Source organism: Fomitopsis serialis, assembly GCF_022376445.1.
Source record: "Fomitopsis serialis strain Sig1Antser10 chromosome Unknown B0H18scaffold_6, whole genome shotgun sequence".
Taxonomy (NCBI): domain Eukaryota; kingdom Fungi; phylum Basidiomycota; class Agaricomycetes; order Polyporales; family Fomitopsidaceae; genus Fomitopsis; species Fomitopsis serialis.
Window position 1 is genome coordinate 704,272 of NW_025954966.1, and position 13,416 is coordinate 717,687.

Sequence of the window (13,416 nt, forward strand, 5' to 3'; positions counted from 1 at the left end):
GAGCCCGAGTTTTCTCCTCTCGTTCCATGGCCTTCAATCGACGCACGGCACATCCTGAGCGCAGGCGGCGCGGACGTCGTAGGTCGTGTCCTTGGTCCTCTGTGCATGTACTGAGTAGCATCGAGTGCTTTCTCGCTCTATCGTGACGGAGGAGCAACGAGTCGCTCATACCGAGACAGACGCTTGCGTGCTGCCTCCTAACACCAACGCCCATCGACTGCGCGCCTCACGACTTCACGCGGTTGCCTGGGGATGGCATCCGCTAGGCCCCTCAGCCCACGGTACAGCGAACGAGTAATCGTCGAGTAGGAGCGGAGCGACGGGTGAGCTACACTATTCTCAGGCAAGCGATTATGATCTCAGACTAATAGACTCTGTTGCATGTCACTAGAAACACAGAGGGCGTCGGCTTGTGTCTGAGTCGTCGTTCTGAGTTCAGCCTATTTCGTCGCCATACATTTCATGACAGCAACCAGACTGGAGGAGAGGTATGGTGTAGATCTGCTGTCGTTGACTTCGAGCTGAGTTTTCTAATCAACGTTCGATTTGCCAGAACATCAACGGCAGCCCATACCTTATCAGTGTCGCATATTTGACCCTAATAGGTCTCAGCACGCCGCCGATCCGTCACGTCTTGTACGTTACGTACATCTCAGTTGCGATGATCAGACTGAGCGTCCTTTTGCCCGGGCTGGCCGAGTGATAGTGCCCACAAAGATGTCTGTGACTTGCCATTCCCTGGCAGATGCAGTCTCGCGAGATGGTGCCGGTGTACTCAGCACAGTCGTCATCACGTTCAAGTTGGCTCGAGTAAGTACTTTGCTAGGCATGGTGTCAATGTGGGTTGGCTGAGGATGAGGCGGAGGCTGAGGAGGAGGCCGATGGATCCGGAAGATTGTGTGAATCATCTGCTTAGCGGCGACCACGTCCAGATACGTGTCTCAAGTTCCTTTTCTGCAGTAAGTTAACCTAACATCATGACGGCTGGCTTCTGTGGCATTAGGTCGCCGTGATCCAGTCTCGCGACAGTGAGTGTGCCAGTTCTCGATGAGTCCACGCGCTGCCTGTGCGGTTTCGGGGGAGTGATTTCAGCGTGTTACTGATCCTGGTCATTCGAGCGTTCGGCGTGGCATAAGTAGATCGCACCGCTCTCGATCCCTTCACAGCCATGCTCTGTGTACACATATGCTTCATGGACGGGATTTTGGGATGCGGCCTTGCGGTGGCGAAGCTACGTCGGCAGCTGTTCAACGTTCATAGTCGGCCTCACATCTTTGGAGGCCATCATTTGACATCTAAGATGGACGACTGCGTGAGAACGACTCTTCCCCCCATGAACTGTATTTGTCCACCCATATACAGCTGAAATGCAGTGAGTGCTCGGCATATAAGAAGCTCCTCATCCGCCTCCGGTGTCCGTACCGAAGTTCTTATTGCACAGGTTACTTGTAGGATCCCGTCGCGAGCTTGCACACCTCTGGGATACACTACTACGCTTCATCCTTCCGTGTTCTCATTACTCAAAGCGCGCCTCCTCTCTCAAAAAGGTTATGTCTGTGCAGGCTGAATACCGTCAGCTTGGAAAGACAGGTCTCCGTGTCTCTGTCCCCATCGTAAGTCTTTCATGCCGTCTCCTCGACATTGTGTTTACTCGCTAAACATCCACATATGCAGCTCGGTGGCATGACGATAGGAAGCTCTGAGTGGCTAGTGAGTCCTATGTCCCGCATTTGCATGTACAGCAGTGTGCAAGTCGTTGCTCATGATATTTTCTTTCAGCCGTGGGTGCTCTCAGAGAGCGAGGTATGGAGGGAACTGGAAGACTTCAATTCTCGGTGTCACTGACGCTAGCCGTCATTCACAGTCGCTCGCACTTCTCAAAGCTGCCTGGGACAATGGCGTGAACACCGTTGACACGGCCAATGTGTACTCTAACGGTGAATCCGAGAGGTTGATCGCTAAGTTCATGAGTCAGGTAAGTGCATGACCACAGTATTGAACGGGGCTAGCACTGACTCGGAGGCGAATCAAGAACAATGTCAGAAGAGAGAACATGGTCGTCATGACCAAGATCAACTTCCTCGTCGGACGCGAACCGTCCACATTCACGTTCGCGATGCCGAATCTTGGTGATACGCGCGAGTTCGTCAACCTTGGCGGTCTGTCGCGCACAGCGATCCTCAGCCAGGTGGATGCTTCATTGGAGCGGCTGAACACGACGTACATCGATCTGTTGCAGATCCACGACTTCGATCCGGTGACACCGTTCGAGGAGACGATGCGCGCGCTGCATGATCTTGTCCAGGCAGGCAAGGTGAGGTACATCGGTGCATGCCGGCTTAAGCTATGGCAATTCGCTGCCATGAATGAGGTCGCGGAGAAGAATGGTTGGACAACCTTCGCGAGTATTCAAGTGGAACATTCGCTCTTGTACAGGCCAGAGGTAAGTTGACTCATAGCAGCAGCAGCCGTCCTCAGCGATTAACGTCACCAGTGCAGGAGCTTGAGATGTTTGCGTACTGCAATTACAAAGGCATCGGGATCCTGGGCTTCTCTCCGCTCATGGACGGCCACCTGGCACGCCCAGTTGGCACCGAGACGAACAGGACCAAGTCCATCAACGGCACCCCATATGAGAAGCCCCGCCGTGCATGCGATCTCGAGATCATCAATCGTGTGGAGGAGCTAGCGAAGAAACACACCTGGACGATGAGCCAAGTTGCGCTTGCATGGTCGCTGACGAAAGTGTCTAGTCCCATCGTGGGGGCGAACAACGTATGTGACGGATCTCATAGTCTTATGCATTGTCATTCTTAATGTGGGCTTCTAGGGCCAGCGCGTTGCGCAATGTATTCCGGCGAAGAAGGTGCTGTCCGCCGAGGAGATTCAATACCTGGAGCAGCCGTAAGTTTATATGCGAAGATTCTATCTGACGTGGTCTGAGTCATCCTTTTGCAGATACATATACCAGGCTCCTCGGTAAATACGTCGCCTTCGTTGTGATGTTTCGAGACATCTATGTGTCGACAGGAGCTTTGTGCGTGAGACTGATTTACCTCCTCCACGGTCCTGGTCTTGGCGCTTCACAATTCTTCCTTCTTCCATCTATGAACACTGTCCTCCACCGGCTTTCTTCGACACCGTTCGCGCTGTCGCTCGTCCCCCAATCGTATCCTGCTCGATTCGCCCGTTGCGTCGTACTCATAAGCGGGCGAAAGTCTCGGTGTGCCGGCGTTGCACAGTACCGTCTTCACTAAAGCAAAAGCGAGTCGCCGGCACGCGAGTCTTAGCTTTAGCTAATGATATATGTTTGTGCAGCTCTAGCAATAGTAGCCGAAGCTCCCGGCATCTTCGGCCACTCGTGCTGTGAAAGAGTGCCGCTTGTGCCACATAGATCGCGAACACCGGACCAGTTGGTGCGGGCCGTTTCCTATTCAACAGAGATGGTGGATGTGAACGCTTCCCTTGCCATACAAAAACTGCTTAACGACTGTAAAATATGGGCGCACAGCATCCCTGCACAATAAAACGATAGCGCGAACGCACACTAGCCCGACTCGATAAGTAAGACCACGAGATACATACCGAACAGCGCTGAGTCCTCGATCCTCACTCGCTCCGCCTACAAGAAAATGACAGCCAGTGATGCGCATACAGCTCCGGCGACGGCCAAACCGACCACATACCAGAGCTTTGTCATAGCGGAGCTCCCTCCGTTCCGCGGCGGAAGGCTGGGATGCAAGAACTTGACCAAGCGTTGCAGCGAAGTCGGCTATCCGTCCGCAGATGGTCAGTCGTTAGCAATTCGTGGTCCATAGGTGAGGGATGGGCTTACGTTGTAGGGCGTATACCGTGCCGACATGGGAGTGTACTCGACCCTAGAGGATACATTAGTTTCAGAAGCGACGATGATAACACGCAGACCAGGTCGCACCAGTTTGGATTGTCCACCGTACACCTGAAGTGAGTGAATTCGTCGAAGGCCGCTTTCCCAGTCGAGTAGCCGTCTCAAGGAGGATTCAGTCTAGTCATTCAATCTATGCAACCAGTCATACTTACAACCGCTGGCACCGAATCCTCCGAAGGGTGCGTCGTTAGCTATGAGGAATGTAAGTTTCAGAACCTGACGCAGGTCGAGTGCGTGCAAGACGAACCCATGACGTGTAGGATCGTCTCATTCACAGATGCTGTGCCACTCCGGGTGTTGTCCATAACTTACTCATAGTCAGTAACAGCTCATAGTCAGTAACAGCTCCGTACAACAATAGTTCATACGTACCTTTGCTCTTGAACTTCTTGTCATTCGAGAAGATGTAGACATTCAGTGCTTCATCCCTAGTGTACTATGAGTCCCGGATGCGTCAGACGAGTGTCCCGATAGCTCACATGCTATTCACGAAGGCGATCGCCTCGTCGACGTCCTTAACAGGCACGACTGGTAGCAACGGGCCGAATATCTCCCTACAAGAACGACGTCGTTACTTCAGAGAAACATCTGCATGCAGAGTATCAGCGAAGCAGACTCACTCGCTCATGAGCGAATCGTCACGCTTCACATCTCTGATGAGAGTCGGCGCGACGTATCTGGCGTCCTTGTCGGTTTCCCCACCGAAGACGATAGTGCCCTTGGTGTTGTCGAGCAGGTTCTTCAGACGTTCGACGTGGCGCTCGTTGACGATGCGGCCTAGCATGCCTGACTGCTTCGGATCGGTGGGGTGAAGCTCGTTGTACCTATAAGGAGCTCGTGAAGCACTGTTGTGCGACAGAAGTGGGAGACGCACGCGTTCTTTAGAGCCTCTACGAATTCATCCTGGAACGACTCCGGCACCAAAACGTAGTCAGGACACAAGCACACCTTCGTGCTTCCGTCAGCGCTACGTAGTATTCATCGACGAGAGAATACATACCTGGCCACAGTTAACAAGTTTTCCCCACATGATGCGCTTTGCTGCGACTTTGGCGTTGCATTTCGGATCTATAACACAAGGGCTCTTTCCTAGAGCCAAAGTCGTCGTCAGAGCGTCGGGCGGAGGAGTCGCTTGACGGACGGTCACGGACCTCCAAGCTATCAAGACCCTTTGTCAGGGGTCACCCTGTTGATTCGAGCTATGACACGTACCTCTAGAGTCACAGGCGTGAGATGTTTAGCTGCGGCCATACATACGATCTTCGCGACGCGGTTATTGCCTACAAGACGTTCAGACAGACACAGATCCCAGCAACAGCACTTTCCTACCTGTATAAAGAACTGCCGAGCCGCAAGCACATTCAGTCAGCCATTCATAGATCTGTTACGAATACGCTCAACTGTGGTTGAAACGGAGCTCGAGGATCTGCAGATTCCATGGTAGTCAGAGTATGACCGTCGTTTCGGAGTGCACGAGGATCACCTTTGTGGTTTCAGGCACACCGCCATTGACGACCCGGACCAAGTCATGGTCCAGATACTTTGGGATGACCTCAGCGAGAAAGGTGGCTGACGCAGGAGTTAATTCCGAAGGCTTCAGCATCACCGTATTGCCCGCTGCGATCGCAGCCGCCTAAGAGGAGCGATATGAGGGTCGAAGCGTCCGTTCAGCGCTGTGATTAGGATAACGCACCAACGGGGTCAAAGTGAGGAAGAAAGGATAATTGAATGGGCTTATTATGAGGACGACGCCCTTGGGCTCCTTCCTTGTCACCGGAGACAACGAGAACCATAGGAGAGAGAACGGAGACTTTTGCGGCGCGGACCATTTTTCAACACTGTCATAGGCGTCCTTGATCTCGAGTAGAGTCCCGCTCCACTCAAGGCTTCGCTGTATTAGTCTAGATATCGTTCTCAGGTCATATTTGGTCTTACACGTCTGTTTCATCATGCGGCCGTCCAAGGTCCGAGGAGATCACCTGCCGGATACACTCCTGGTTGTCTTCAACGAGGTAACATAATTGCAGGAGCTGCTGTTTGCGATATGCGATAGATCTCGTTCTCCCTGAATTGAAGGCGACTCCCAGCTCATTTCGGATCTATTGGTGGACGTAAAATGCCAGCTAACAACGACAGCTCTATAATCGACAACTCTACGTACCCTTGGTATATCCTCAACCGGTGTGAATTGCAAGGTACCGGCCATTGTGGAGCCTGTGCGCCTCTACTGAACAGCGAAAAGACAGACTTGGGCGCGTACCACGGCCAAGGGTGTCGGAGGACTAATAATGGCCGCCACGCTGCGAAGCGATGGGTTGATAAGTACCGACCCGTGGCAGCCCGTGGCACCATTGCGGTGGAGAAGATATTCCTTCGGGCAGCGCTCCGCCCAAATCGGCGGGGTGTGCGAAGATGGCATGCTACTGTACGTATATGGACGTCCAACTTCTATTGGTTCATATTCTGATGTGTCCACAACACTTCCTAGTCCTACAAAATAGCCTAGGCTGACAATATGTATTAAATGTACATGTGCCAATGGTGGTTGATGCGTCACAGTATGAACTGAGGACGCCACGAAAGTGGCTCGGTGAAAGCTTGAGGACGACCTAGAGTTTGTTGTAATGAGTGCACCGGGTGCAAGTAGATAGTGATCAGCACACTTCAACAATCCAAGTCGCGCGACGGCGCACATGTTTCGAGCTAACCCCTTCACTCCACGTCATCACCAAATCAAGCACCAGCCAGTCTCACCCCTCCTGCAAACCGACCGTAGCGATCGGCTGCTCCATCGCCTCTGACCTGGGTGTGATCTTGCAGCGGAACTCCGGCGGTCGACTGTGCGTCATCCGAGTCCCAGTCAGCCCACCCGTCTGAGAACCGCCGGGCGACGCACCTCATGAGGCTGCCCACGTACTCCGTGCGCGCCGTCGCCGGGGCGCCGTCCGCGGTGACGGCGGCGGAGATGTCGAAGGCCGCGAGGACGGTCGCGACGAGGATGAAGAGCGTGTCGTCCGCGAGGATCTTCCCGGGGCACGCCCTGTCCGCACGCGGTGCGCGTCAGCACTCGCGCGTGGGAGGAGTGTGCGTATCTGAATGGTGAGGCGCACCTGCGTCCGTACCCGAATGCGAACATGCGGGGGTCGGGGTTCAGCGCTTCCGTTTCGATCTCGGCGTCGCCGTTCTGAAGCTTCTCCCCTGCGGGGTTGAGGTATCGCTCCGGTGCGGGAAGGTGGGGATCCGGGTAGAGGGCTGGGTCGTGTAGTATCGCCCTGGCATCAGTCAGCGCTGCGTCGCAAGTATGAGCCTACGAAACCCACTCACCATGTATTCGCGATAACCGTCGCGCCCTTCGGTATCGTGTACCCGTCGTACTCGTCGTCCTCCATCACGCTGTGCGGCACACCTAGCATACACACGTGCACATGAGCACCGGTCGGACGGGGGGGAGGGGGACTGGGACGTACCGAGCGGCCCGACGGGGTTCCAGCGGTAGATTTCCTTCACCAGCGCCTCCGTGTACGGCAGGTCCTGGCGGTCGCTGCACCGCGGGAGGCGGCCGGACCCGAGGACCGTATCTAGCTCGGCCTGCGCGCGCCGCTGTAAGTCCGGGAAGAGCGCCGCGAGGAAGAAGAAGGACTCGATCGTCGCGATCGACTGTGTGACCAGCAGGCGCGTCAGAATGGCTGTAAACTTGACTCGGCAGCTCGGAGACACACCGTTTCGGCGCCAGCTAGGCGTTAGTGTAGTAAGAGACGGTCAGTACGGGAGAGCGCAGAGCCCACTGCTACTCACCAGCCTGTAGATGACTCGTCGTCATTCGCTGCACGTCTTCCTCCCCCGGGGTAGGGTTGGGGTTCCGTGTAATCACCGTCGTGGTGAACGATGGAGGGGCGACGCCACGGTCCTGCACGCGAGCCCATTAGCCACACCGTCGTGAGCATCACAGAGACTTCGAAAATACACGTACCACCTGATCCTTGACCATGTCGTACGGCTCGTCGCGACTCCGCAAGAGGTTCGCGCGCGCACGTCTCGCGAGGCTCTTGAAGCCGGTGCCAGGGACCCAGTCGGGGACGTATCGCACTGCAGGACGGGCGCGTCAGAGCACCTTCGTGCTCGGATACGGAGGTGCACTTACGGAACGGCAGGAGATCGACGAGGAACGCGCTGCCCGGCGCCGTCACCTCCGCGAACTCGGCGTTGACCTGCTCGACGACCTGCGCGAGCGGGTCGGCGAGGTCGGCCATGTCGTAGCCGTGCGTGATCTTCCAGACGACGCTCATCGCGAGCCTGCGGGCGGAGAGCGTGAGCGGCGCTGGGATGGCGCGCGGCGCGGGGACGTACCACCGGATGTGCGTGAGGAACTCGTCGGGTGCGTTCAGGAGCCTGGGGAGGAGCAGCTGGGCCTGGCCTTCCTGGATGGCGTTTATCTCCGGGAGAGTTCGAGGCGAGATGAGCGACGAGATGATCTTCCTGCTGTCCTTCAGGCGACTGCCGTACCGACACATTACTGTGAATTCTGCATAACCTATCCTACGCACAGGGATCAACATAACAGGCTAAACAAAGAGCGAGAGGACAGGACGGATAGCTCACATCTCACCGGCGAGGACACTGCGCGGCCGGTCAGAGTATATAGCACTCCGTTTCTCGAGCAGGTCGAACACGGCCTTCCGCGAGTTCAAGATGACGATGGAACGACCAAACGCGGAGAAGTGCATGACGTCGCCTACGGCTATGTGAGCATACACATGCTGGGGTGGATGTGTTCCACGCACCGTATGTCTTCGCCATCTCCACGAACGTGACCCATGCTCGCTCGACCGGTATCTGGAGGGCGTTGCCGATAATAGGCAAGCCAGTCGGCCCAGGCGGGAGGCGTCTGCGAGAGTGCCGACCGTTCCATGGTTTCAGAGAAAAGAGCGGGACGAGAATGAGTGCTACGAGGACGAGGAAGGAGTGTAGTGTCCCTTGTGCCATGTCTTCGCCCTGGCTAAGTTGCTTGCAGAGCAGGCGGAGGGTCGTCTTATAGTGGACAACATCAGACCGTAGTGTGAACAGATCGTTGGATTGAAGCCCCGCGCCATGGACATCCACGGACTTGTCAGGGACAGAGGAGGGCCGCTGGGCAAGTCGCCTCGGACACGGCTTGAAGTGGGGATCTTGTGTTAGATCCCATCAAGGAACCGGGCTCGGGTCAGATCCTGGTCAGATCCTTCCGTTTCGAGATCAGCCACTGGCGACTGTGGCACAGCGGTGGCCTCTCATTCCTCCTCACCTTCTCCGCACCTCTCAATGCTTCTCAATGCGCATACCACGCCCGTCTCGACATGGTTTATAGCCTACCACTGGCGCGTACACCACCATCGGCGCGCTACACCCCTTAAGAGCTCAGCTGCCTGTTTCGCGGGACGGAGGGTTGACGGTACGTCCGCTTGCTCGGAGTCGGTATAGGCTCACAGTAGTCCTTGTTCGGCCTGCTGTCCGCCCATCCTCGCGCAGTGCGCTTGCGTACTGTGATGCTTCACGGAATGCTCCATGCTTCTGGTCGACACTTACGCATCACACGTCCCCGGACCCCAACATAAACTTCTTCATATCCATCCGTCCGGTCACCTACACTGGCCGCTCATCTTCAAAGAGATGCTGGCCATTTAGGGCCATGCTACGCCGTGCGCGACGCCTCCCCTGCAGATCACAGAGCCTACTGCGCTCATAAGGCCGCATATATGCAGACCAAGCCCACTTTTCAGCCGTGTCGCCGTCGAGCGCGCTCTTCGCTCCGTATCTTCCGTGAATCCTCGACATCATGCCCAACTATAGCCTGTTCAGCGAGGAGAGGCATACGATGCTCTGCGGTTCTCCTTGGTTCCAGCACCATCTCTGCGCGAAGGATGGGGGGTAGAACGTGTGCGGTGATCAGTGTCCGCGATGATGAGTGAGTACTATTTAGCTATAGTGAAGACGAAGTGTCGCATGGGCGGTCGTCGCCAGTCCTATTCCTGCCCTTCGTCTATCGCGTGCGACGATGCTGTACTACCTCGTCCCGTACATACGATTCATGAGGCTGACGTATATGCAACGCATCTCGTACAGATCGCATCAGGCCATGCTGTGATGATACCCAATCTTTACGTGCAGCGTGTTCCTGCTCCCCTTGTATGTGTGACCCCCTGTTCCTATGGTAACTCACACGTCGTACTTGCGCAGAATACAGGTCCGCCGAATATGCCTACAGCGCACATCGAAAGAGGGTCCAAACATCGCGGAATGAAGGTCTTCTCGGGCTCATTCCGATTTTGTCCCAACCACCTCCGAGTCTACTTGTGCGGTCGCGTTGCTCCGCCACACCTCCTCACTTCATTGGACAACGCTCGAGCGACGTAGTTCGCCACGCGTGACAGCGCTCACTGTGTGTACTTGGGTGAGGAATCCTTTTCCTCTTCTGCACGAAGAAATGCTGATATTTTTGCAGCGTTGAGTGAGTTCGGTACATCGTGATCGTGATACTGTGCCCGTCGAGATGCTGTATACAAGCTTCCAAACGTGCAACACTGGTGTGGACGGCATCTGCCAGCGCTGATGCCGTTCGGTCACAGATGTTCTCTCCTGATAGAACCCGACAACTCAGTCTCAGAGTCAGGCTTCGTATTCGCACGGAATGACAGCAAGAATTTGGCAGGTACTGCAATACAAAAGGTACCGTCGAGGCGTTGACGTCGCTACTTCTGCACATCGCCCAAGCCACCCGCTAAGATCTGGGAGTTCGAGAAGCAATCCAGTCGCCGTCCAGTCCGAGTGTAGGTTCGAAGGGAATTTTGCGTGCGGCGCTGTGCTATTCCTTGCCTCGTACTGTGGTTGCCACACTACGCACTGCAGAAATGGTCAACATACTGGCAGCGGGAGTTGCTTGCGCCCTCGGCGTTGTTGTCTGTTACGTCAACCAGAGCGGTGTTCTTGTGGTTACTCTTATCTGTCTTGTCGCGTATCTCGCAACTCAGGCCATCCCCGCTCTACGCACCAAGAGGCCACACCCTCCCGGCCCGCCTGGGTGGCCTATCATACGCAATCTGCTCCAGATTCCCCAGGACAACCCATGGCTCGTCTATTCTGCCTGGGCAGACACCTACGGTATGTGCATCCTCACGCTGCTAATCTCGGTTCCCGAGTCATGCTCACTTCGTCCGTCGACGGCCCGCGATGCTGAAAGGCGACGTCGTCCATCTTGAAGCCCTCAACGACCACCTCGTGATCCTCAACACCGTTCAGGCGGCCAAGGACCTCCTCGACGGCCGGTCTACCATATACTCTGACCGCCCAGAGTCGGTACGTGACCTCTGTCACATCTTACACTCTCCAGAAACTGACGGACGTGTAGGTCATGGCAGAGCTGTAAGCTAGATCCTATGCTTGGTGTGCCCCATTCGCCGCGTAACTGACTCGCCCGCTACGTGCCGCGCGCAGCTCAGGCTTCGGCGTTGAAATGCCGATGCTGTCCTACAACGACCAGTGGCGGAGGCAGCGCAAGATCGTCGCCCAGTCATTCAATCCGGGCTTGGTTCCGCGCTACTACCCGATCCAGGAGCATGAGGCCCGCCGCCTCGCGCAGGGAATTCTCCAGCGCCCCGAGACGCTTGTCAGCCAGACAAAGACGTGAGTGTACGACATCGCGCGTACCTGGTTTGTACTGACAGCGACGACAGACGGATCGCGGCGATCATCATGCGCGTGACGTACGGCTACGCTGTCAAGGGTGAGGACGACCCGATGATCACCGTCCCGTTCGATGCCATGGTCAATTTCGGCGCCGCGACGGAGCCGGGTGCATGGATCGTGGACTTTATTCCGCAGTGTGAGTGCTCGGGCGAGTTGGCGAGTGGGGATACGCGTCTGACGCGCAGGTATGCGCAGTACAGTATCTGCCGCGCTGGACGCCTGGGGCGTCGTTCTTGCGCACCGCGGAGCGCTTCAAGGAGCTCGAGCACAAGGCCTCGTGGAACCCGTACCTGTGGTGCAAGCAGAGACTCGTGCGCACCTGCGTCCCGTATTTCGCTCGGTGCTGACGACAGGGTCTATCTGCAGCAAGAAGGGTTTACAGACACGTGTCTGGTTGCGTCCACACTGAAGGAGTTCGAAGGCAAGATGAACAATGAAGATGAGGGCGCCCTCGTCTGGGCCGCATCCTCCGGGCTCGGTGGCGGGCTGGACACGGTGCGTAGCGCTGCAGCCGCGTCCCGCTGCGCGGAAACTGAAGCGCCGCCTGCCTCAGAACATGTCCACCACGTTTACGTTCCTGCTCGCCATGGTGCGGCACCCGGACGTCCAGGCGAAAGCTCAGGCTGAGATCGACCAGGTGGTGGGCAGTGAGCGACTGCCGTCGATCACGGACAGGCCGTCGCTGCCGTATGTGAGGAGCGTGATAACGGAAGTGTTCCGCTGGTACCCGCCTACCCCGCTAGGTGCGTGCATCTCGTGTCCCAGGTCGACGTCGCTGACGGACCGTCTTAAGGCCTGCCTCACGCGCTGCGACAAGACGACGTGTACAAGGACTGTCTGTTGCCCAAGTCGTCGATCATCATCCCGAATGTTTGGTCAGTGCAGCGTGTCCCTGCATGGGTCGCCGCTTGGGTAGCAATGCTAACGTGGTGCTCAGGCGCATGCTCCGTGACCCCAAGGTGTACCCGGAGCCTGACATGTTCAAGCCGGAGCGGTTTGGCAATGACGATGGCGAGATGCGGAAGGTGATCGATCTCGTCTTCGGGTTTGGTCGGCGTGCATGCCCTGGGTCGCAGTTCGCGGAGGGCTCCATCTTCGCGATTGTGGCGACCATTCTCGCGACAAGCAATGTTGTGCCGAAGATGGACGAACGAGGAAAGCCGATCATTCCTGAGATGCAGTACACGAACGGTATAATAGTGTAAGTTGTCAATACTCTCTCTCTCTCTCTCTGTCGTTCCCGTTGACGTTACCGGCCGGCAGGTTCCCGAAGCACATTGTGTGTGACATTAAGCCGAGATCGATGCGCGCGCAGGAGCTGCTTGAGGAGTGTATCTCTCGCAGCGAATGAGCGCAGGCAAACGACGCTAACGTAGATGCCACGCAGTCTCCGCGTCCTGACATGTATTCCTGTGCTCTTCCGTATCACCTTGACTAGCTTCGTATATTGCTAGTTCATGCTATTGACGCTCTCGCGGGTGCTCAATTAGGATTGTCTTCACTGATCGTCAACATTTCGGGAGATCGTCATTCGATTGCATATACAGCAGCTCAGGACACGGTACGTTCACAGAGTTTCTTTGTGGCAGCCCTTCTTTCCTAGGATATCTGGTACGAATGTTCGTCTTCAATGCCACAGGCGGGTCGAATCTGATCACGTCCGTGCGGCCGACAGCCGCCGGGCTTTGCCACTGAGCACTGTTGCTCGCTACGCGGAAGTGCGGAGGCTAAAGTTCGGAGGCTTGAGGAGCGGCTTCGCGAAAGGCAGGAAACAAATTCAAACAGTGTCT

The 13,416-nt window shown here is 56.1% G+C and overlaps 5 protein-coding genes across 5 annotated transcripts; 3 read left to right on the forward strand and 2 right to left on the reverse strand.

Moving 5' to 3' along the window:
- The first annotated feature begins 1,381 nt into the window (after positions 1 to 1,381).
- On the forward strand, positions 1,382 to 3,249 carry B0H18DRAFT_903003 (Aldo/keto reductase). The gene is made up of 8 exons (XM_048041471.1): positions 1,382 to 1,613; positions 1,675 to 1,710; positions 1,780 to 1,803; positions 1,865 to 1,975; positions 2,033 to 2,443; positions 2,500 to 2,775; positions 2,831 to 2,904; positions 2,959 to 3,249. The coding sequence occupies exons 1-8, from the start codon at positions 1,551 to 1,553 to the stop codon at positions 2,981 to 2,983; spliced, it is 1,020 nt and encodes a 339-aa protein (XP_047898410.1). The 5' UTR covers positions 1,382 to 1,550; the 3' UTR covers positions 2,984 to 3,249.
- B0H18DRAFT_556237 (uncharacterized protein) lies at positions 3,203 to 3,574 on the forward strand. Its single transcript, XM_048038582.1, has one exon. It carries the CDS (start codon positions 3,300 to 3,302, stop codon positions 3,525 to 3,527), a length of 228 nt encoding a protein of 75 aa, XP_047898411.1. The 5' UTR covers positions 3,203 to 3,299; the 3' UTR covers positions 3,528 to 3,574.
- B0H18DRAFT_903005 (NAD-aldehyde dehydrogenase) lies at positions 3,249 to 6,242 on the reverse strand. The gene is made up of 18 exons (XM_048041472.1): positions 6,069 to 6,242; positions 5,843 to 6,006; positions 5,601 to 5,793; positions 5,391 to 5,540; positions 5,309 to 5,333; positions 5,237 to 5,248; positions 5,120 to 5,187; positions 5,059 to 5,065; positions 4,908 to 4,996; positions 4,782 to 4,855; positions 4,528 to 4,731; positions 4,387 to 4,461; positions 4,280 to 4,335; positions 4,155 to 4,214; positions 4,060 to 4,098; positions 3,935 to 4,007; positions 3,836 to 3,878; positions 3,249 to 3,772 (listed from the first exon to the last, which is right to left on the reverse strand). The coding sequence occupies exons 1-18, from the start codon at positions 6,111 to 6,113 to the stop codon at positions 3,623 to 3,625; spliced, it is 1,527 nt and encodes a 508-aa protein (XP_047898412.1). The 5' UTR covers positions 6,114 to 6,242; the 3' UTR covers positions 3,249 to 3,622.
- Positions 6,243 to 6,245: 3 nt separating this feature from the next.
- Positions 6,246 to 8,807, reverse strand: B0H18DRAFT_981292 (cytochrome P450). The gene is made up of 13 exons (XM_048044470.1): positions 8,689 to 8,807; positions 8,507 to 8,639; positions 8,255 to 8,443; positions 8,049 to 8,200; positions 7,878 to 7,993; positions 7,703 to 7,814; positions 7,627 to 7,640; positions 7,375 to 7,564; positions 7,232 to 7,313; positions 7,018 to 7,179; positions 6,804 to 6,947; positions 6,601 to 6,745; positions 6,246 to 6,516 (listed from the first exon to the last, which is right to left on the reverse strand). The coding sequence occupies exons 1-12, from the start codon at positions 8,702 to 8,704 to the stop codon at positions 6,658 to 6,660; spliced, it is 1,398 nt and encodes a 465-aa protein (XP_047898413.1). The 5' UTR covers positions 8,705 to 8,807; the 3' UTR covers positions 6,246 to 6,516; positions 6,601 to 6,657.
- A 1,984-nt stretch (positions 8,808 to 10,791) lies between these two features.
- B0H18DRAFT_870012 (cytochrome P450) lies at positions 10,792 to 12,977 on the forward strand (the record flags this gene model as incomplete). The annotated part of the gene is made up of 10 exons (XM_048040061.1): positions 10,792 to 11,041; positions 11,121 to 11,249; positions 11,380 to 11,563; positions 11,614 to 11,762; positions 11,822 to 11,937; positions 11,993 to 12,121; positions 12,180 to 12,369; positions 12,420 to 12,501; positions 12,564 to 12,827; positions 12,890 to 12,977. 10 exons carry the CDS (start codon positions 10,792 to 10,794, stop codon positions 12,975 to 12,977), a joined length of 1,581 nt encoding a protein of 526 aa, XP_047898414.1.
- Positions 12,978 to 13,416: the final 439 nt, after the last annotated feature.